General features: G+C 64.1%; 2 protein-coding genes across 2 annotated transcripts; one reads left to right on the top strand and one right to left on the bottom strand.

The window, feature by feature from the left end:
* Positions 1 to 333: 333 nt before the first annotated feature.
* STK16 (serine/threonine kinase 16) lies at positions 334 to 5,275 on the bottom strand. Its single transcript, XM_067529456.1, has 7 exons — positions 5,030 to 5,275; positions 3,926 to 4,145; positions 2,938 to 3,071; positions 2,585 to 2,705; positions 2,120 to 2,215; positions 1,887 to 2,008; positions 334 to 1,804 (listed from the first exon to the last, which is right to left on the bottom strand). Exons 1-7 carry the CDS (start codon positions 5,113 to 5,115, stop codon positions 1,666 to 1,668), a joined length of 918 nt encoding a protein of 305 aa, XP_067385557.1. The 5' UTR covers positions 5,116 to 5,275; the 3' UTR covers positions 334 to 1,665.
* Positions 5,276 to 5,688: 413 nt separating this feature from the next.
* Positions 5,689 to 21,301, top strand: GLB1L (galactosidase beta 1 like). The gene is made up of 20 exons (XM_067529435.1): positions 5,689 to 5,744; positions 6,605 to 6,752; positions 7,117 to 7,157; positions 7,790 to 7,946; positions 13,051 to 13,141; positions 13,525 to 13,697; positions 14,332 to 14,482; positions 14,914 to 14,974; positions 15,315 to 15,409; positions 16,207 to 16,387; positions 16,470 to 16,528; positions 16,848 to 16,969; positions 17,753 to 17,793; positions 18,193 to 18,311; positions 18,689 to 18,763; positions 18,840 to 18,929; positions 19,076 to 19,189; positions 19,507 to 19,638; positions 20,289 to 20,504; positions 20,766 to 21,301. The coding sequence occupies exons 5-20, from the start codon at positions 13,085 to 13,087 to the stop codon at positions 20,985 to 20,987; spliced, it is 1,908 nt and encodes a 635-aa protein (XP_067385536.1). The 5' UTR covers positions 5,689 to 5,744; positions 6,605 to 6,752; positions 7,117 to 7,157; positions 7,790 to 7,946; positions 13,051 to 13,084; the 3' UTR covers positions 20,988 to 21,301.
* Positions 21,302 to 21,407: the final 106 nt, after the last annotated feature.

Genomic DNA, 21,407 nt, shown 5'->3' with positions numbered 1-21,407 from the left:
GCCTCACCCTCTCTGGCTGGAGGAGGGGCTGGACTCACCCCCTGGGGTTTGCTGGGGGAGTTAAGGGGCTGTTCCCCACAGGGCCAAGGGGTGGGGGGCTGATGCCCAGCTGTGAGTGGCCCTTGAGGCTGAGAAGGCCTAGTGGGGTTTGCACAGGGGCAGGGCTTGGTTCCCAGGCACCCCACTTCTGCAGGAAGGGGCCACCATGGCCAAGTCTCTGTTGCTTAATGAGTGGGGAAGTGTCCTTGTGGTGGCAGGACTAAAGGAGGGGGCTCGCCCTCCGGAAAACCCCCCAGCTGGCAAGTGCGGTCACTGAACCCTTGCCTGCCACCATTGCTGCGGGAGCTGGGGCTGGAATAGCAGCAGGGGGGAAGGGGTGTGTGGCTCTAGCCCAGGCCCTGGGGTGTGTTGCTGGCTGTCCCCCACTCCCACAGCTGGGTCAGCAGCTGCCCAGTGGTTCTTGGGAGTAGGTGGCTCCATCTCATGTGGGAGGGGGTGAGCTGGGCCCTGTGGGGTGGTTCCCTCTCCTGGGGCCCGGGCCTGACTCTGCTCTGCAGGCAGCCCCTGGGGCAAGGGGAGCCTGGGGCAGTACCAGCAGAGATTGGTGGCTCACCAGGGATTGTGCCCCCAGACCACCCTCTCCTCTTCCCCCCCCCCCCGGGAGCAGTAAGGGGCCCTGCTGCTCTTCATACCCCAGCACAAAAGGACCCTGGCATCCGAGTGGGGGCTGGGCAGGGCTGAGCACTTCTCTTGAATAGCCACGGGCTGCTTCATCCCTGCCCACCAGTTGTGGTTGCACCCAGGGCCGAGCTGAGCCAAGGCACTCCCAGCCCTGCAGCAAAGGGTCTGGGGCTACCAGTGCCTGGCCCGGGCCAGAGCTGCTGTGGGTCCTTCCATCATGGCTGCTGCCCTTCTCCCAGGCCCTGCTTTGAACTAAGCTGCGGGGAGCCAGCAGGGCTGGAGTGACGCTCAATAGTGTGGCTCCAGCACCATTCCCCTTCCCCCCCTCATCCCCCAGCTGCATGTGCAGGAATCCCACAGAGTCACAACACATTCTCTGAACACACACTTTACTGGCCAGGCAGCCCCTGGGGTGGGGGGCAGAGTGAACCCCACCTCCCTTCCAGCAGGAGGGGGAGCAGTTGCTGGGTGAGGGGGGCAGGCTGAGGCTCAGAAGGCACATCCCTCCCCACAGCCACAGGAACGCTGCTGAAGCTACTCCAGGGTGGTGCCAGCTGGATTCCAGGAGGCAGGGCTGGGCCCCACGGCCCTGGGAAAGGTGATGTGCTAATGCCATCTTCCCCTCCCTGGCCCAGTGGTGCTCTGGGGTGGGCAGGAGGAAGGGGCACATGGCGGGGCAGGGCACCAAAGCCCAGCAGAGCAGGTGCTCCTGGCAGGGGGTATTCTAGTGCCCAAGGCATGTGTCCACCAGCAAGTGCAGGCCCAAGGCTGGCTGTGATCCTAGCAGCGGGGCCGGGCCAGGTGCCCAGGGTGGTGCTGAAGCAGAGGCCCCATGACAGCGGGGCCAGGACTGAGTGCCACAGGGCGGGTTTTGCTTTTAATCTAAAACTCCATTTGAAAAGCAGTTCTGGGGCCCCGTTGTGGGCGCAGGGCAGCGCCCAACTGCTGCATGCAGGCCTGGCTGTGCCCCCTGGGGCCCGGTGCTCAGATGCGGGTGGTGTCCTGGCCGCTCAGGGCTGGCTGCAGGGCCTCCAGCTGGTCAAGTATGTGGGAGATGTGGGGCCGCTCCTGGGGGTTCACCACCAGCAGGGAGGAGAGCAGGCGCTCCAGCGCAGCCGAATACCTGCAAGAGGCATGTCAGTAAGACTGGGCCCGCTGGAGGGCGGGGGGCACGCACAGGGCGGGCAGCAAGGCCTGCTCCTTACCTGCCGTGGGGGGGCACGCTGACCGGGTTCTGCACAGCCAGTGCCACGCTGTCACCCTTCTGGAAGATCATGTCATAGGGGCCTTCGCCGAACATCATGCAGTACAGCACGCAGCCTAGGGACTGAACCAGGCGGGGTGAGACAGGGCCCAGGGCGTCCCCCTGCAGCCAGCCCTGAGAGCCTGGCTGGGGAGAAGCGGGCCGAGGGCAGGGGCAGGCCCAGGGGTTCCTTACCCAGATGTCGGTCCGCTCGTCGATCACGCAGTGACTCTCCACGGTGAAGAGCTCAGGGGCCCGGTACGAGATGGTGCAGCGCTGAGCTGCCCAGTCCTAGGAAAGGCAGAGCACACGGTGAACCTGGCCCTGGCCCACCCAGGACTGGCAGAGGTGCCAGCTCCCTTGCCCAGCACTGGCAAGACAAGAGCCCCTTGCTGCAGGGCATGAGCCAGGCTGGGAGGGGCAGCTCAGAGCAAGGCCGTGCAGTCTGCCTAGCTCTCAGTAATGGGAAAAGGCCTGTGGGGGGGCTCTTCACAGCTGGCAGGGCAGTAGGCCAGAGAGTGGCGTGGGGCAGGGTTAGATGGGGTCTCAGTCCCATTGCCTGCCTCGGACCCCAGCAGTGAGAGAAATGTTCCTGGGAGGTAGCCGAGCCAACAAGCGGATCCCTCCCCCCCCGTGTCCCATGGGCAAAGAGCCTTGTACCTGCACGGCCATGGCCTGCCGGGAGCCCTGCACCTCAATGAGGGCCTGGTTCATGGAGCCCAGGTCCATCAGCACCGGCTGCTCCTCATCGTCCAGCAGCACGTTGGTGGGCTTCAGGTCCCTGTGGGGAGCAAGAAACACTCAGTGCCCTGCAGCCTCCCAGGCCCCACTGAGGGGCCCAGAGCCCCCAGCTCTTCCAGTCCCACCCCCCAACTCCAGCTCTGCCGGCACCCTCCACTGACCCACACCCACCCAGCACTAGTGCCCCATTGCCCACGGTGAATGCTCCGGTGGGCCAGGTTCCCCCTGGGGCCAGAGCGTGGCCAAGGGCACTAGGCTCTGGCTGGGCTCACCTGTGTGCATAGCCTTTGTCATGAATGGCCTGCAGCCCTCTGCAGATGCCAAGGAGAATGGGGAGAATCCGCTCCTCAGACAGGAAGGTGCCTTTGTCACGCAGAGTTTCCACCTCGCTCCACAGGGTCCCTCTCTGGTGAGCAAACAGTGGCCCGGTTAGCGGGAGAGCAGGCGCTCTCTGTAGGGCATGTGGAGAGGGACACACACAGAGCACCTTCCCCGGCTGCCTCGCCTGCCAACACCTGTGGCCCAGCACGGCCCCAGGCTGGGGGCTGAGCCATGAAGGGGTCCCTCACCCAAACACAGCAGAGAATCCGCCCTACGCCAGCCTAGCTGCTACGCACCAGCTCCCAGGGAGATCCTTCTGCTAAGGGCTCCCCAGATCTCTCCTCAGGTGAGTGACCTCAGGGGGGCAGATCTGGAGAGCGACTTGAACCACAGCAGCCTGGCCTGTGCTTAGTCTCCCATCCCTGCTTGGTTCTTCTCCCCCTCCCCCCGCCGGTGCAGGCCGGGCCACCAGGGAGATTTTACACCTCCCTCTGGAGTTGTTGGGCCTGGGCCTTGCTGGCTGTGCGGTTCCTCTGTGCCCAACTCCTGGCCTTTGCTGCATGGGGCCGAGCGCAGCCCCTGCTCCCTCCCACCTGCCTCTCTGCCTCAGGTGCAATGAGGAGCCCACCTGGGCAGGGCAGGGGGACAGGTGCCCGGAGGAAGAGTAACCACCCTCTCCCCCCCCCAGCAGTGCCCCGGGCCCACGTTTCCCTGTCTCTCGCTGACCCCCAACGATGACCGCTCCCAGCATGCACTGCTACATCAGGCTACAAGGCCAGGTTCGATCTGAGGCCTTGTACACAAACGCAGCCCAGCGCTTGCGCTCCAGCCAAGGCGCCCCGGGGCGGCCTGTGGCCAGCAGGAGACGGGGATGGCCACCGCAGGCTGCAGGACTGAGCCCGTGTTGTGGCTGTGGCCTGGGAGAGAGGGCAGCCTCACCCTGAGGAAGGGCAGCAGCAGCCAGGCCTCGTGCTTGGACCCCTTCTCCACCATGCAGTGGGCCTGGAGCTGCAGGATGTTGGGGTGGTCGAAGAGGCGGTGCATCTCCACCTCGTGCAGGGCCTCCCTGCAGTCCTCCTGGTCATGGCACAGGATGCGCTTCAGGGCGTAGAAACGGCCGTCCTGCAGCCCCTCCACCAAGTCCACGTAGCTGAAGCCCCTGAGAGGCAGAGATGGCGTGAAGGGGGCAGGAGCGGCTCCCAACACCCCAGGGCAGGGGGGCTGAGCCATCATATCCAGGCGTCCCAGGGTTGCTGAGGGAGAGGACAACACTCCAGACAGCCAGGCGCAGACAGCGCCCCTTTCCCCCCAGCAGCACAGCTCCAAAACCCCCTTCCCCCCAATCCCCGCAGCTGCTTCCCTGAGCACCACTCACCCTCCGGCCTCATCACCCAGGCCACACAGCACCCGGAGCAGGGCCCAGCCCTGCAAGACAGGAGCCCCCCAGGACCCCTCCACACCCAGCTGGGAGAAGGGCAAACCTGCCCAGGCCCCAGTGAAGGGTTAATCCAGCTCTGCTTGGGGGTCTAGGACCCCCCGCCCCAGAAACACTCAGGACGCAGGGGTGAGGGCGCCCGCGCCCCCCACATGCAGCAAGCTGCCATCCCAGTGACACGTGGCCCCAGGTCCCCGGGGGGGGCTGCACTGGGTCACGGCAGCCCCCTCAGGACAGGGCTGGGGGGGGAGGGGCAGCCGAAGCTGTGACACCCCAGCAGCGTCACCCAGGGGCCGGGGAACTACCCTGCCCCAGGACAGGCCCCGCCCTGGCTCCCCACCCGTCCCCGCGGGGGGCGGGGGGGTGGCCGGACGCTGTGGGAAGCAGGACGCGGGGGCCAGGCCCAGCTTCGCCACCCGCTCACTGCGTCCGACCGCGGCACCTCCCTGCCTCAGTTTCCCCATCTGTGCGATGGGTGGAAGTGACACCAGCCAGGCGCGGGGACCGGGGGGGGGGTCCTCAGGAACCAGCCGCTGCCCCCCCGCAACCCTCTTCCCCGGGCCCCCCCGCGCTCGCCCCTCCCCCCGGCCCGGCCCCCCCGCGCTCACCCCTCCCCCAGGCGCTGCACCAGCCCGTAGCGCTGCCCCTCGATGCTGAGGCGGCCCCGCGCGCAGGCGCACAGCGCGTGGCCCATGGTGGCCCGTCCCGGGCCTGGCGCTGGGGGGGGCTGGGGGGGGCCGGACCCCGGCGGGGGGGGGGGGTCATGATGACGCGCAGGCCCCGCCCCTTCCCGGCAGCGACACGGGCCTCCGCGGCCCGCCCGGCCGGCGGCGCCTCTTCCGGAACAGCGCCTACGTCATCACCCTGCGCCAGCGGCCGCCTGGCAACCGCCGAGCGGGGGAGGGGCGTGGGCGGGGCTGTGAGCGAGGGGGCGGGGCGGGGCTGTGGGGGATGGGAGAGGGGATGGGTGAGAGGGCGGGGCTGTGGGGCAGGGGAGAGGTAGGGGAGGGGCGGGGCTGTGGGGGATGGGAGAGGGGGCGGGGCTGTGGGGGACGGGAGGGATGGGAGTGGGGGCGGGGTGGGGGTGTGAATGAGGGGGTGGGGCTGTGGGGGATGGGAGAGGTGGGGGAGGGGCGGGGCTGTGGGGGATGGGATGGGAGAGGGGGAGTGAGTGAGGGGGGTGGGGGCCGGGCTGTGAGTGAGGGGGAGGGGTGGCAAAGAGTTGGGGGGGTTGATAGGCCAGAGGGGAGGGCAGAGCCGGGGGTGGGGGCTCCCCTGCAGGAGGCTCCGGGGCGCTGAGGATCAGGAACCCTTGGGTGGCAGGTGGGTGCCCAGAGGGCTTGGCACTGAGCATGACGCAAACCCCCCCTCCCCCCCCACACACACACACAGGGGTGCCTGAGGTTTTCGTGCCCCCAGCGGGGCAGGAGCAGCCCTGCTCGCTCCTCCGGCTTTGCCCAGCAGGTCAGACTGCAGACGTGGGTGGCGCTGGCAGAGCCAAAAGCAGGGCTGGGAGCCTCTGCGGCACTGTCTAGTTTCTGAGACACACACAGGCGCAGTCACCACAGCCGTGGTGGGAAGAAGGACGCCCCCAACTCTGTGCTCAGGGCAGAAGCTGCTTGCTGCAGATTTCAGCACGGTCTGCCCCTCACCTTCACGTGTCGACACGTTAGAAAGGCAGGGACGAGCCCCTTGTCATGGCTGCTGGCCCGGGCACAGTCGGGGGATAATTATCCTCGCAGCCAGCCCAGCTTTGGAAGTTTCAGGCTGCCAGAGCAGTGCTGAAGAATGAGCACCTGGAATCTTTCCCCGCTGTGAAGAAACAAACAACAAATATTGTTTAAATTACGCTTCAAGCGGTCCCATTTTTTCCCAACTCCCTAATTTTGCAGTGAATGGCGGCACTCCAGTGTGCCCTTTTATTCTGCTGCTTAGTCCCTCTTCTCTGTGAGAGGCTTTCCTTTGCCTGCAATGGGCTCTGGGTCAGGTTACCAGGTAGATCCATATAGGCTGTGACACACATTCCTCTCTGAATGCCTTGATCTTACCAAATCTCCCCAGGGTTACACTTTTGTGGGACCTTTTCCCCAGAATCCTTTTGAGGAGCTTTTATATGTGCAGTCATGCACAGATCTAAAATGTGACGTTTGTGCACTCATGTTCATTTTGCTGATTTTTCCCAGCCTGTTCCTATATTTCTATAATCCACCACTCATGGCGCTCTTCACGACAGCGGGAAGCTTATTAGCTCATGGTGCCAGTTCTTGAGTTGAAACGGTCCTGCTTCTACAGACGCACTGCTGGAAGTTAGAAGAATTCCGCTTTTCAGACGTGAGTTTCCGTCATCTCTGGCAAGTTTTTTTTTTTTTTTTAACTGTATGTGTCATTATTTGGCCTCTTATTTTACCAAATCAGAGTAGGAAGTAGCAATAATTTCCAAGCCTTCCATTTAATTGGGGGGGGGGGGGAAGGAAAAGAAATAACCCACTGTTTTATATTTGCTTCATAGTGGTTTCATATGCTTTTTGTTTCATTAAGTCACAAATATTCACTGCCTCACTGAAAGGCATTGCAGTGTTGCCTTTGAAAATATTTAATTTAATGCAAATATATTAATAAAATAAAGTCTAGCCTATTCTTGTTACATTATTTTGGTTTTTATGCTTACAAGTTGATTTTAAACATTTTTTTCCAGTGTACAATGGCACCTGTCCCACCACAGAAGAGGAATATTTGGTTGGTTCTGCTGTGAGCAGGGGGTGGGACTAGATACCTCCTGAGGTCTCTTCCAACCCTCATCTTCTAGGATTGTATCTCTTTTTAAAAGAAAGGCCCCTGGCAATGAAAATTGTGACAATGAACAGCCATCCTTGAAAATTAACTGTCCTGCAGTTGTTACCCAAATAACAAATATCACAGGATCTTTTCAGGGGATAAGGCAACAAGCCACATTTATTGTGAACACAGAAATTTGGTAAATAGTATCAGTAGAAAGAAAAGTATCAACACTGTAATAACATCAATATTGTTCTTTACTTAGTGAAATAGTATTAATAATGTAAACTCTAGGAAAACCGTATTAACATTGTATCAATACTACAATTACAGAGACACGTTTCAATTGGTGCTTTCATTCACACGCACACACAGACAGGCACACACAAACAGGGAGACAGACAAACATACATGGGGGGTCTCATAAATGTTATAGTTACCAGCCTCTTGGTGCTCGTGATAGTGACTGGCCAGGTGACTGTAGCACGAGGATGAGGAGCAAGGTCCTGCTGATGCGCATCGGTACTCCTGGCTGATGTGATGATGTTGTAGACCCGAACCTCCAGCCTTCATCTTCTTGTCCCATTTTATAGGGAAAAGACCCCATGTCAGTCTATGGGTTTTGCTCTGCCCTGCTGCATCTGCATTTGGTGTGATCCTTAATCACCCACATCCTTGCAAGCCTGATCAGATTCTGTACTTTGAAGTGAACTGGCTCCAAAGTTATCAGGGTGGCTCCTCTTCGGCCAGGTGAGTGGTAAAAGTTATTACCTTCGCTTCTTTCTTCTTGTCTTTTTCGATATCCCTTACTCAGACCAATTGTTCAATCACTCTCCCTGTCTACACCCACCTCAATTGCTCAGCCATTCACACTTCAATCATTCAGTGCCAACTCCTAGCTGAAGAACTCCCATGTCTTTTAAAGCAAACATTATTTCATTTTTGCCAGTGTCTTTCACAGTTAGGTAGGTATATTGAAAGTGGGTAAATGGTAAAATTAACAGATAAAATGGTCTTAAAACAGATAGACTTATAGAAAGTAAGTGAACATTTAAAAGGGTAAAACCATACGAATCAGCTGAGGTTTTAAATTTTGATTCAAGTTACAGTGTGTCAGGCTGAAGTGCCTTTTGATAGGAAGAGGGGGGTGTTTGTGGCTCTGTTCTTTCATGTATTTTTCAAAAACAAGATTTTGGTCAACACAGAAAAATGGACTGGATAGTGATCCTCACACCAGCATATCAATGGCCACCAACTACACATCTAAGGATGTCCTGTGTGCTCTTACATCACCAGTGGGGACAGAAGGTTGTGTTAAACAGAAGTTAACTGTTCATGACAGGAAAAACAACATCTCCATTGCCACAGATATTTCATTGCACAAAGAGGAACAACCAGTACAGCCTAAGATGGATTCATATCCTTCTACAAATGGTTGATGTTTCAGCTGTAGTTGGTTTTCTTTGTACCCCTTCACTGAATACTCAGTTCTAGAATATTCTGTTTTTTGCTTTCCATGCCGTCACTTTGCTAGTCAAAGCACAATTGGACCCAGAGAACAATTCAACAATAGAAAGTTCATTGAGCGTGGCTTTAATGAATGGAAAGATTTTCATAGTTTATTAAAACAACATTCACTCAGTTCCAGGCATAATTCAGGAAAGGATTACACATGCCATTTATGTGCACTGCCACGCTCACAGATTTAATCGTGTCATTGCAGCCATACGTTCCAGCCCCACCCAGGGTCAAGAAGTCTTTGCATTTGCTCAGGAACTGTACATCTTCTTTAGCAGTAGTGACAAGCACAATGTTTGTTAAGGCAGGAGCTAGACTTGAGTTGGGTAGATTACGTGAAACGGGCTGGTCGTGCCGGTATGACTTCCAGTCCCTCCAGAAAGTGCATGCAAGATACAGCCCTGTAGTGGAAAGACTGGAAGCCATTTCAGTTCAGACAGCTGATGGCCCATCAGCTAGCACTGCAAAGGGCTTGTGCCAAGGCTGAGGAGCTATTCCTTTCTGCTGAGGCTTTTGGTTTTGGAAGGAATATTCAAGATTTTTGACTGCTGCTTCAGAAGAACTGCAAAATTGAAAACTTGGGTTTATCAAGTGTCCTGGAATTGGTAGCAAGCAATGTAGCTGCTCTTCAAGAAATGAAAACCTCTGAAGGCAAATGGAAGGAGCTATGGGATGCAACTGAGATCATTGTCAAGGACCTTGAAATTGCTGTTCTGGGTCAGGCAGTTGCATCTGCTGAGCACAGCAATGCAGAAATGGCCAGATATCTTCCCAGCTGGCCTTGGTTTTTGCTTCTAGCGCACTGGGTCCATCATCTACACAGGATGCTCCCAAGACTTGTGGTTCTGTTATCTGTGTTAAGGCTCCAAAACTGATACCTCAAGATTTGGGATTGGGAATACTCGCAGCCTACCGCCGGCTTCCCCCCGTGCTGCCGCTGAAATCTGTCCCGCCACAAACCCTGCCGCCGAAAAGCAACCCTGCCGGCTCCGCATGTTAGAAACCTTGCCGCCGAAATGTGGTTAACGGTGGGTAGGATTTGGCGGAGGGTAGGTCCCCCCCTTTTTTTTACTTGAGTACCACTTGGGTCAGGACCAGCAGTACTTGACCTGACCAGACTGGTACTTGGGAAAAAAAGGTTGAGAGCCGCTGCACTATAGGACATGTTTTCTAACCCTTTAATTGTTCTCATGGTCTTCTCTGGACCCACTCCAATTTATCAACACCCTGGAATCGTGTACACCAGAACTGGGTGCTGTTCCAGCAGCGATGGCACCGATAGAAAGAGCCACTTTTATGTGATGCGCAGCAGAAAGCGGCAACGGGAAATGGCTCTGCGGCTGGGCGTTCAGTTCCCAGAACTGGTGCACTTGGCTCCAGAAAACAGGGCTCTAGCTTGAGGGCACAACTGGTACAGGGCTGCAGGTCGGGCCCAGCACCTTCAGGCAAAACCGTGTGTGTGTCAGCACCATCATCCCCCTCAGGGTTTTGCAGCCCTCTTCTTTGGACTCCGTTCCCTCCGTTGGGAAGGGAAACTCCCCCATGCTGCTGGGGAATCATTTAGCTGCTGTAGAATATGCTAGAAGGCAGCGTGCTCTGAGCCAAGTGCAGTGTCACCAGCCCCTAGAATTGAAAAAATCACCAGTCAGGCCCCCAAAGTCTTGAATGGCTTAAAGATCACAAGAAAACAATCAACCCTGGGTTCTTTCTATTTGTCTCCTGGTTTCTGAGCCATTGTGTGTGTGTGGGAGACGGACGGACATCTTTTAAAGTTTTTCTCCCCATTCAGGAGGGCTAGAAACGTATTTATTTTTAAAACAGAAGCTGAGATTCTCTTGTCATGACCTGACTCCAGGAGCTGGGCCTTTAAGAAAAACATCCAACGATCACAAGACTCCTGCTAACATGAGGAGAGTTGGCTGCCCTGCAAGCGTCACCAAGTGGGTTACAGCCCACGAAAGCTTACGCCTGCAGAAATCAATTTGTTAGTCTTTAAAGTGCTACCGAACTCCCGTTGTTTCTCCTGCCCAGAGGCGCTCAGGGAACTCGTGTGAGTGAGGCTGGCTAGTGAGAGCAGACAGCACTGAAGTCCTCAGTGGAGAAGCCTCTGTGTCAATATGGCAGCACCCATCAGGCCTACAGCACCCGAAGGGGCCTGGCACTCACGCAAGCTCCCATCCGTGAGAATGGAATTGCTCCCGGCTACCAGGGTGGGGAGCGTCTGAGAGCCTGCAGGAGCTGCTCCTGTGCCTGTGTGTACACGCCTGCTCCAGCTTCTCTGGGGCTGGCCAGAGGTGCCTATTTCAGCCAGGCTCTGCTCTCACCTCCCATGGGGCTGCATCCAGCGACCTTCCGAACATCACCTGTTGGCCTGCTTTCAGCTGCAGCCTGCAGCTGCCAGGTCCCTTCTGCACCCGCTGTTCCAGCTCCCGGCCTGCGCCCGTCATGGTGAGGACCATGGGGAGCTTCCAGAGAACTGTTTGCTAATCGGGGCCTGGGGCGGAGAGCAGTCTGGCTCTGCGCAGGCAGGGCTGTGTCTCAGTCACAGAGGCTCTCCCGGTGTGGGTGGCCCTGCGTGGAGAGCCACTCCCTGCTTTGGCTAATGATGCCAGGAGAGCTGTCTGCAAGGCTGGGAAGGGGTGCAAGGAGAACGCATATTGGTCTCTGCCCCAGAAGGACCCTGCCCCCCTTCCAGTTCCGTGGCCAGCCTGCCTGTGCTTCACCCCAGGGCAGACCCCTCACAGGGGCACCGTGCCCCACTGCTGCAGCCATCACATCTCCTGCAAGGTGTGTAGTTCTGTGGGAAGCCCCAGCCCACCCCTGGAGCGCAGCCACAGGTCCAGCTGCTCGGACCTTGGAAGCAGAATGGCCGGTGTGAGCAGGGCCTTGCGGGTGATTTCGTGCGGTGGGGAACCGCGTCCCAGATGGGAGTTTGCACAGCAGCATGTTCCAGGCAAGCAAAGGCACTTGGATGGGCCGGGCTGGCATAGCAAAGTAGGTGGTCCCGGCCACAGGCCCCATTAGTGTCATGGGTTAACTGGGCTGGGGTAGCGGCCAGGAGGCCGAGGCATGGACCAGGAGCCATTGTGTGAAGGGGCCAGCCGCCCTCTCCCCTCCTCCTCCCAGCGTTCGCTGCTTACTGAAGGGAGAGAGCTGGAGGGGAGGGGGGCAGAGGAAAGAGGGAGGCACGTCTGGGAGGTATGGGAATCTGCCTTGCCAGCTGTGCCTGCCATCTCCCTGCCCTGGCTGCGCACCCCATTGTGAGCTGTCATGGAACGTGGTGATGCCCTGCTCTGTGGGGCGCCTGGGCCAAGGCAGGGGGCAGCGTCCAACAGAGACATGGACCTCCTGCTCTCCAGGGCGCCAGCCTCGCCGTGGTGCGTAATGGGGCAGCTCAGCTGGCCCAGGGGCTGCCCCGCCACAGGACTCCCTCCAGGGGCACAAACCCCTTCACCGGGGGCAGCTGGGCTTCACCTGGCATTGCCCTCAGGGACAAGCGTGTCTCGCGGCGCTGTCTGTGGGTGGCACCCGGTTACCAGCGCCGGGATCCCTGGGACTATCCTGGGGACCCCCTACCTCCCGCAGACCCCACAAGAGATCGCTGGACCCCTGGGCCCCTCCTGTGTGACCCCAGCACAGCCCCCATAGCGATGGCTGCTCCCCGGGCCCCGTCTGCCCCCAGCGCAGACCCCTGGGGACTGTGGCCCAGGGCTGCTCCCTGCTCATTCCCTTGGATGTTGGGTGTTCCCGTGGCAGGCGCTGCTGAGACATGCTGATCCCCTCTGTGCCCCACTGCCCCATGCTGGGTGTCCCTCGGCCCTGGCCTGGCCCGGGCAGTGCGCGGATGGGACCCCACGGGCATTCGTCTGTGCCGCGGGGCTGGCTCGAGCTGTAACTCCAGCGCTGCCCCTGGGCCTAGCCCAGGTCCTGTCCACACCCGGCTCGGCAGGGCCCAGCTCCAGACAGGGGCTGGGGCCCAGAGCTGCTGACGCAGCAGCTGGTCCAGCCCTGCCAGTGCCCGGGCGCGATCGCCCCGTGGGGGGGTCCCCGCCTGGCACCGTGTGTGTGTGTGTGTGGGGGGGGGGGGTGTCCCTGGCTGGCACCGTGTGTGTGGTGGGCGGGGGAGGAGGGGACCGGTCACTGTGCTCCAGGCTGCCGGGGGCTGCGATGCCCGGCGCTGTAGGAAGCCCAGCCCCCGCGGGAGGAGCGAAGTGGCGCGGGGGGGCTCCTTTCCACACCCCCTCCTCTGGGGCGGGGAGTGGCCTGAGTCTAGGACCTGGGGGAGGCGCTGGGCCGGGCTGACACGTGACGGCTCCTGCCCTCCCCCACCCCCCAGGCGCGGCCCCCGCCCCGAGCCGTGAGCAGGGACCATGGGGCCCGGAGCCGGGGCCCTGCTGCTGCTGGCGGCGGCGGTGCTGCAGCTGACGGTGAGCCGGGCCGGGCCGGGCCGGGGAAATGCGCCTTGACTCCGTCCTGGGAACCGGGTCTGGGCCCCCCCGTCTCACTCCTGGGCTGGATCAGCCCCGCCCCACCCCGCAGCCCCAGTGCCACGGTGAGGGGCGCCCCCTGCCCCACGCCCAGGGCCCCCCCCCGCTCCCCACACCCAGTCCCGCGTAGCACCGTGGCCTCTGGGCGCGTCGTGAGCAGCCCCCCCACTCGCCCCTCCTCTGACCCCCAGCCATGGGGCAGCAGGAGACTCTGCCCCTTCTCTGGGACCCAGGCCCCGCAGGGGCGGGCTCCGGGCGCGGGGGGGTCCCAGGGTGGGTGCCGGCCCATGGGGCGTCGTGTGCTAACGGTGCCCGTGGGCCAGGCGGGTGCCGGCGCCCGCTCCTTCCAGGTGGACCGCGCCAACGACTGCTTCCGGAAGGACGGCGCCCCGTTCCGCTACGTCTCGGGCAGCATCCACTACGCCCGCGTCCCGCGCCCCGCCTGGAGGGACCGGCTGCTGAAGATGTACATGAGCGGCCTCAACGCAGTGCAGGTGTAGGTGCTGCCAGAGGATGTGGGGCACGTCCGTGCCTGGGGCTGGTCCCGCCAGGGCCGCTCGCCCCCCGGGTATCGCTCCCAAAGGCCCGGGGGTCCCGGTTCCTGCCCCAGGATGGGAGCCTCCTGCAATCTCCTGGAGGCTGCGGTTGGCGCCGGTCCCCGAGCTCCAGGGCGCTGACCCCGGCCCTGCAGCGTTCGTCGAGCAGCAACCAGGGCCCCACGTGGGGGGGAAAAGGGGCACAGCCCGGCCCAGGCTGCAGCCCCCCTGGGTATGTGTGGGAGGGGGCCCATGTTACGTTTGTGCTGGGCCTGAAAACATTATGCTTGGGCCCTGCCAGCAACAGCCCCTTGCGGCTGGTGACAGCAACTCTGCGCTGGGCTGGGGCTCACAGGAGACGCGTCCCCGCCCCAGCGCGCCCAGCCGGCCCTTTGGTGTCCGGAGAGTTAACGCACCGATAAGCGTCAGGGCCCTGCCGCCAGGCCTGGGACCCACACGTGTCCTCAGAGATCTTCCCGGTGTGCTGCGCTGCTTGACCTTCCGCCACCTGCCGGGCCAAGAGCAGGGAGCCCCCCCCAAGGCAGGCAGACTCCGGCAGCTGCTCCCCGCACTGACCCTGACTCTCTTCCCCAGCTACGTCCCCTGGAATTACCACGAGCCGCTGCCCGGGCTCTACGACTTCACTGGGGACCGAGATCTGTGGAGCTTCCTGGACCTAACGGCGGAACTGGGCCTCCTGGTGATCCTGCGGCCCGGGCCCTACATCTGCGCCGAGTGGGAGATGGTGAGTGCCGGGGAGGGGCTGCTCTGCCCCAAGTCTGACCCCCCCAGCCCAGCTCTCCCCCCCCTCCCCCCCCCCCCGCTTGAGCTGAGTCCAGGCCGTTGGGATGGAAGCTCCTCCCGGGGGCCATCCGGCGAGCATCTGGGCGCGGGGAATACACGGCGTAGGCGCCCTCGGGGCAGCTGGAGCCGGGAACACCAGCCTGGAAATGGGCCAGGGGCGGGGGGCACCGCCGGAGGAGCAGAGCGACCCCTTCCAGCCACGCGCTGCGCAGGCTCCCCACGCCCGCTCTGCTAGCCCAGCCCTGGGCTCCCCCTGGCTCCCCGACCCCTTGCTGGCGGTTCTGTGACGCAGGCCAGTGACATCATGCAGCTCCTTCACTTGCCCCAGAACTGCCGCGTCTCGGGGGGCTGACGAGTCTCTTTCTCCTCTAGGGCGGCCTCCCTGCCTGGCTGCTGTGGAAACCAGACATTGTCCTGCGCTCCTCTGACCCAGGTACGGGGGGTCCATGGGGCCCAGGCCACCTGGCGCCTGCTCTCAGCCTCTCAGGCCCAGGGGGCTGTTGCCAGGACTCGGGGGGCTCTGGCCTTTCGCTGCTAGGCCTCTGCCCGTCCGTGGAGCCCCCGCGCCCCGAATGCAGAGGAGTTGGGCTCCTTCTCTGCCCCCCGGAGGCTGGCATCGGCTTCCCACCCCTGGGAGCGCTCGGAATGGCTGATGGGGCCCGGCTCCGCCTGCGCCCTGTGCACAGACCCGGCCGGCTCCTGGCTGTCCCGCTAATGCCGGTGGAGACGTGGACGCGCTGGAGACTGAGCCCGGCTGCGTTCTCTGCTTCCAGCTTACCTGCGGGCTGTGGATTCCTGGCTGGGCGTCCTGCTGCCCAGGATCGAGCCCCGTTTGTACCACAACGGAGGGAACATCATCAGTATTCAGGTGCCTGTGTGTGTGCGCCTGTGTGTGGGGAGGGAGAACTCTCTGGCTTCTTTCCAAGCCTGTTCCCAGCACCCTAGAGCCCTCTGCCCTGCCCCTGCGCTGCCTCTGTAGCCCTGCCCCACGGGAGGCTGCCTCTCGCTTCAGAACCAAGTGTCCCGTCAGCCGCGCTGAGCCTCCAGTGTCAGGACACACCAGGAAGCCGGGTCACGGTAACCGAGGCCCAGAGGTCTCAGCACGGGGCCAGGCGAGGCTGGGGCTGTGCAGGGGAGGGATGGAAGAGCCACGTGCTGGAGAGTGGGGGGGTTGGGGGGAGTGAACTGGAGCTATTGGCTGAAGCCTGCCCCCCCTCCCCCCCCATCTGTCCATCCATGGGACCTGGATTCACCTCTCGGGGTGGTGGCAGGACCCATGGCCCAGCCACAGGCTGAGACTTTGGGTGCAGGGGGGGCAGAGGCACAGAATTAGTGATGGAGGGACTGGAACAGCAGGAGGCCAGGAGACAGGGGCTCTGTGGGTCGGGAGTGAGGGGCATGGGCAGGGCTGGGGGGCCCGGGGCTGGGCTAGCCGGGCGGCGGGGCGGGAGTGTGGGGCACCGGAAGGCCAGGATCTGGGGGCAGTGGCTGAACTGCGTGTGGTCCCAGGTCAGGATCCTGGTGCTGGGGTGGGGGCGTGGGGGGGGCGCTCACCCCGTCTCTTCGCTGGCGCCGTGCTGTTCGCCGCCCTCTCCCCTCCCCCAGTGTGAGGGGGGGGCTGGCCCGGGGTGCCCCCCCCCCCTCACAGCGGCACTGGCCCCCCAGGTGGAGAACGAGTACGGGAGCTACTGGGCCTGCGACTACGACTACCTGCGTCACCTGCTGGCCTCCTTCCGCGCCCGGCTGGGCGGCCAGGTGCTGCTCTTCACCACCGACGGGAACAGCGCCGCCGAGCTGCGCTGCGGGACGCTGCAGGGCCTCTACGCCACCGTGGACTTCGGGCCAGGTGCCGCCGGGGGGGCGGGGGTGTGAAGGGGGCAGGACGGGGGCACGGGCCTCGCACTGACCTGCCTCCCTCTGTCCCCCAGGCCCCAACATCACGGAGGCGTTTGCCCCTCAGCGACTCTTTGAGCCCAAGGGACCTCTGGTGAGAGCAGGCCGGGCCGGGGGGGCGCTCCAGGCGGGGCTTGTGGGGGGGCTCCAGGCGGGGCTCGTGGGGGGCAGGCGCTGCCCAGGCCTTTGTGGTTTGGTTGCAGCAGGAGCTCTGTGCTCAGAAGTGCCCTGGGGGGCGTTTGGGGGGCTGGGTGGGGGGCTCTGGACTCCCTTGTCCCAGCAGGCCCAGTGCCGGGGGTGCCGGGGGGTGACTCGCTCTGGCGGCGGCTGGGAGCTCCCCCCCCCCCCCCAGAGCAGGGGGCCCCGTGGCCCAGCCGGCGGCCAGGGTGGGGGTAATGGCCCGTCTCCCGCAGGTGAACTCGGAGTACTACACAGGCTGGCTGGACTACTGGGGCGAGGCGCACGCTGGCTCCAGCCCCGCGCAGGTGGCGCAGGGCCTCCAGGACATGCTGCAGCTGGGAGCCAACGTCAACATGTGACTGTCCGGCCGCGCGGGGGCCGGGGCGGGATGGGGGGGCACCCCAGGGCCGCAGCCCCTCGGCAGGTCGCCCGTGGGACACCTGCTGCTCTGGCTGGTCCCGGAGGGCCCCAGGCCCAGGGCTTCCTCCGCCCAGGGCCACGTCATGGCAAAGTGAGAGGGGACCTGGCGCTGCCACCTGGCCGTGCCCGGGCCCCTCGGCGGTGGGGGGACGGCTGGCCCTGCCTGGGGAGCCCCCCGCAGCCGCCGCCCTGGGGGCTGCACCCAGCCGCTCCTTTGTCCCCGGTGCCCCGTCTCCTTGAGCCGGGCGGGCCAGGCCCTGGGGCGGTCCCGCTCCCTGCCCGGTGGCTGGTAGCAAAGGTCCCGAGCCAAGCGCGGGGCCCCCCCCAGGCTGGTGAACGGGTGCCCCCTTCCCTGCTGCAGGCAGGAGGTCCCTGCGTATGCGGCCCCCCATCGCCTTGGGTTGGTGCACCCTGAGTTCTCATTCCCAGCCGCCCCTCCCCTCTTTTCCCCCCCCTCTGGTCTCGGTTCCCTCCCCCCCCTGTTTTTCCCCCCCCAGCTGTCTCTCTCCTCCCGGGGGCTCTGGCCTTCCCCTTGGGGCTGTGGCTGGTGGACGTGGCCGGCTGCACTGAATGATTTCCAGCCCGCAGTGCTGGCTGGGTCCCTCTTTGGGAGCTGGGGGTCCCCGTGAGGGAGGTCGGGCTGGGGGGGCTCAGGAAGGAGGGGTCGATGGGGGGAGCCGCGCTGGGCTCTGACGGCCGCCTCTGGGTTATCGCCTAGGTACATGTTCCAGGGGGGCACCAACTTCGGCTACTGGAGCGGTGAGTGCACCCCCCCCCGCCTGCCTGGGGCGCTGCCGGGGGCGGAGGAGCTGGGGCGGTGGGGCCAGGGCTGGCGGGTGCTGCCTGGCGGGGCTCTGGAGGGCTGTGCATTATGGGGCTGGTACCTAGGCATCCACCCAGCCTGTTGGGGCCTGGTCCAGGGAGCCCTTCTCTGCCCAGCCCGGCGGGTGTGTCTGGGGGGCCCGCGGCCCGTGCCAGCACTGCCCCCAGTAACGTGCCAGGCCACGCCCCGGGTGGCTTCCCTGCCATGGGCCTGGCGCCGTCCCCCCGGGGTTCCCGGAGCCCAGCTGCCCCTGGCCCTCACTCCCACCTCCGGCGGCTGTGGGGGAGCACCAGCCAGTGGGGCCCGGCCTGGCTCACTCCGCCTGCCTGGACCAGGTGCTGACTACAAGGGCCGCTACAAGCCAGTCACCACCAGCTACGACTACGACGCGCCGCTCTCGGAGGCCGGCGACCCCACCGACAAGCTCTTTGCCATCCGGACGGTCATCGGCAAGGTACCGAGCCCAGCGGGCCAGGGATACCGGCCCCCCCAGAGTAGTGCGCAGAGCCGGTGCCGCTTGTGCCGGGGGCCGGGCTCTGTCCTGCCGGCCCAGTGGTGGCCGCGCCGGGACCCCGGCTCTCTGCAGGGCAGCCAGGGCGAGGGCGGCTCTGCCCCTGGCAGGGCAGAGGGAGGTGGGCGCCCCCCCCGTCGGGGGCTTTAAGGAGCCGCATCGACCTGCCCGCGAGGAAACGTGGCTGCCCTGGGTTGGTGACTGTGAGCCCAGAGCTGGGGTCCCACAGAGGACTCAGGTACCCCCCTTCCATGCACCAGCAGGAGGGGCCATGCCCCCGGCCCAGCCTGGCTGGCTCCTAACTGGGGTTTGCTTGTTAGTTCCAGCCCCTGCCCGAGGGTCCGATGCCGCCCGCCACCCCCAAGTACGCCTACGGCCGAGTGCCCCTGCGGAAGGTGAGTGGCTGCCCCGGGAGCTGCCCCCTCGCCCAGGAGGCGCCCGCTCGCCTGCCGCTGACCTCCTCTCTTGCAGCAAGCTGAGCTGCTGGAGCTGCTGGAGGTGCTGTGTCCCGCCGGGCCCATCCCGAGCCGCTTCCCCTTGACCTTCGAGGCCGTGAAGCAGGTGAGGGGGCAGGGGTGGGCCTAGAGTGCTGGCACCCGGCTCCTTTCCTCTGTACCTGGCAAGGAGAGACGGGCGCCCACGGGGCTGGGTCCCGCACAGCCTGCCCGCTGCACCCCCGGGGCTCTCACCACGCCGCTCTGCCGCAGGCGCACGGCTTCGTCCTGTATCGCACACGCCTGCCCCGGGACGTCTGGGATCCGGCCCCTCTGAGCGCCCCTCGCCACGGCGTCTGCGACCTCGGCTACGCCCTGCTGGACGGGGTAAGGCCCCGCCCCGGGGGCAATGCCCCAGACCCTGGGAACGGCTGCCCCGGCCCAGCTCTGTGCTGCGCCAGGGGATTTAGTGCCATGGCAGATCTGGGTCCAGGCGGGGAGGCTGTGGCGTTCTCAGGGAATCCATCGGGGCGGGAGACCTGGGAGCTGGTTGCCCCGGCCCCAGGCAATGGGGGGGTCCTGCCCCCTGCTGGGGAGAGGCGCCTGGGCTGGGCTGTGTGCGAGGAGGGAAGGGCCCAGGCAGTGCTGGCACCGGGGCCCTGCTGGGCAGGGGATGCTGGCGCTGACCCGATTCCCCGCACCAGGTGTACCAGGGGAGGCTGGAGCGCGACGGGCAGACGACGCTGAACCTGACGGGCCGGGCTGGCGCCGCGCTGGACCTGCTGGTGGAGAACATGGGCAGGATCAACTTCGGCGCAAACATCAGCGACTTCAAGGTGCGGCTGGGAAGTGGGGGGTGCAGCTGCCAGGTGCCCCTGGGCCTGCCCCACCCCGCCTGCCCCACCCGCACGCCCTGCCCCACCACACGGCCCTCCGCCCCAGCTTTCCTCTGGGATGCCAGGCAGACAGCGGGGGCGGACAGGCTCAAGCTGCTACTCCAGCCAGCTATGGGTCACCCCATAGCAAGCAGCTTCCGCACCCTGCACTGACCCTCCGGGCTGGCCCCTCCCCCCATGTTCCCTGAGCAACACCCTGTGGGGTGGGGGGCTCCTACTGGTGTTAGTGGGGCACCCGGAGACCCCCGGGAGGGGCAGGCTGGATTCCCCAGCGGGAGCCGTGCAGAGCTGCAGCCCTGCGGGTGGGGCACCTCCCGGGGGAGCCCAGCAGGGCGTCCCTGGAGCCTGCAATTAATCCTGGGCAGCGAGGGGGCAGCAGGTGACGGAGCCAGGGAGTGGGGGTTTGCCCTGCGTAGAGAGGGCCTGTGCAGGGAGCAGGGCCCGCCCCCGAGTCCCGTTTGCAGCGCAGGGGTCACCCCCCACCTGGGTCCTGGCTCTGTGGGCAGCCGTGGTGGGGGGCAGCCCCAGGCAGAGCCATCAGCGCCCAGGACGCTGCCTCCCACCGAACTCCCTCGCCCCCGTCTCCACAGGGCCTGCTGCGGAATCTCTCCCTGGGCTCGACTCTGCTCAGCGACTGGCTGATTTACCCGCTGGACGTCGACGCGGCCGTCGCACGGGGCTGGCCCCAGGCCGCCCCCCGGGCCGAGAGCAGCAGGGCCAGGCCGGGGCCTGCTTTCTACACCGGCGCCTTCGACACCCCGGGCATCGCCTGGGACACCTTCGTGAAGTTCCCAGGCTGGAGCAAGGTACCTCGGCAGAGCGAGCGCTGGGGGGAGGGGCTGGCAGGTGGGGGCCCGGCCTGGGGGGCAGCTCTCCCACGGCGACAGCACGGCAGCTGGCACCTGTGCCCAGTGCCAGGGTGGGGCAGGGGAGAGGGCAACTGGGGGGACTTGGGGTGGAGGTGCTGGGTGGGGCTGGTGCGTGGGGCAGGGGGCCAGGCCTGGCAGCCAGGCCGGGGGCCAGCCTGGGAATACCCCCCAGCACTAACCCCCCTCTCTGCCCTCCAGGGCCAGCTCTGGATAAACGGCTTCAACCTGGGCCGTTACTGGCCGGTGCGCGGCCCCCAGCAGACACTCTTCGTGCCCGGCTCGCTGCTCAGCGCCTCGGCCCCCAACAACATCACCCTGCTGGAGCTGGAGGGGGCCCCCCCCAGGCCCTTTGTTCTGTTCCTGGACCGGCCCCTCCTCAACCAGACTGTCAGCCCTGGGCCCGGGCTGCCCCCTGCCTAGCCCCTCCCCCCGTGAGTCGCTGGCTCCCCCGGGGCTGCCGCACCCCAGGCCCCCGCTGCCCAGCAGCAGAGCTGGGCTGTGTCCCCTGGTCAGAGTTGCTGTGGGGCTGGCTCCCCTGCCTGTGAACGTCCCCACCCCCCAGGGCTGTGGAGGCAGCCGCAGGGGCCTCTCCCCACGTAGCAGCCCCTGCCCAGCCTCACTCGCGGGGGCCGGGGCCCCTTGCACCACGGGAGGCACATGCCAGCCTTGCTCCCGCTGAAGTAGCAGGTCCTGCCTGGGGCAGGGGTGCCCAGAGCAGCCTCAGGGCTCCCTGGGCTGGGCTAGACCCCAGCGGGCAGAGTCTGTCCCCCCACCCGCACCCGTGGCCAGCCCAGCTGCCTGCAGTGGACACCCGGCCCTGCTGGACAGACAGACAGACAG

This window comes from Emydura macquarii, unplaced genomic scaffold (assembly GCF_026122565.2).
Source record: "Emydura macquarii macquarii isolate MOO-44397 ecotype Brisbane River unplaced genomic scaffold, CSIRO-AGI_Emac_v2 contig_2988, whole genome shotgun sequence".
Classification (NCBI taxonomy): Eukaryota; Metazoa; Chordata; order Testudines; family Chelidae; genus Emydura; species Emydura macquarii.
Note: the sequence above shows the minus strand (reverse complement) of the source record. Positions and strands in the feature narration are given on the sequence as shown.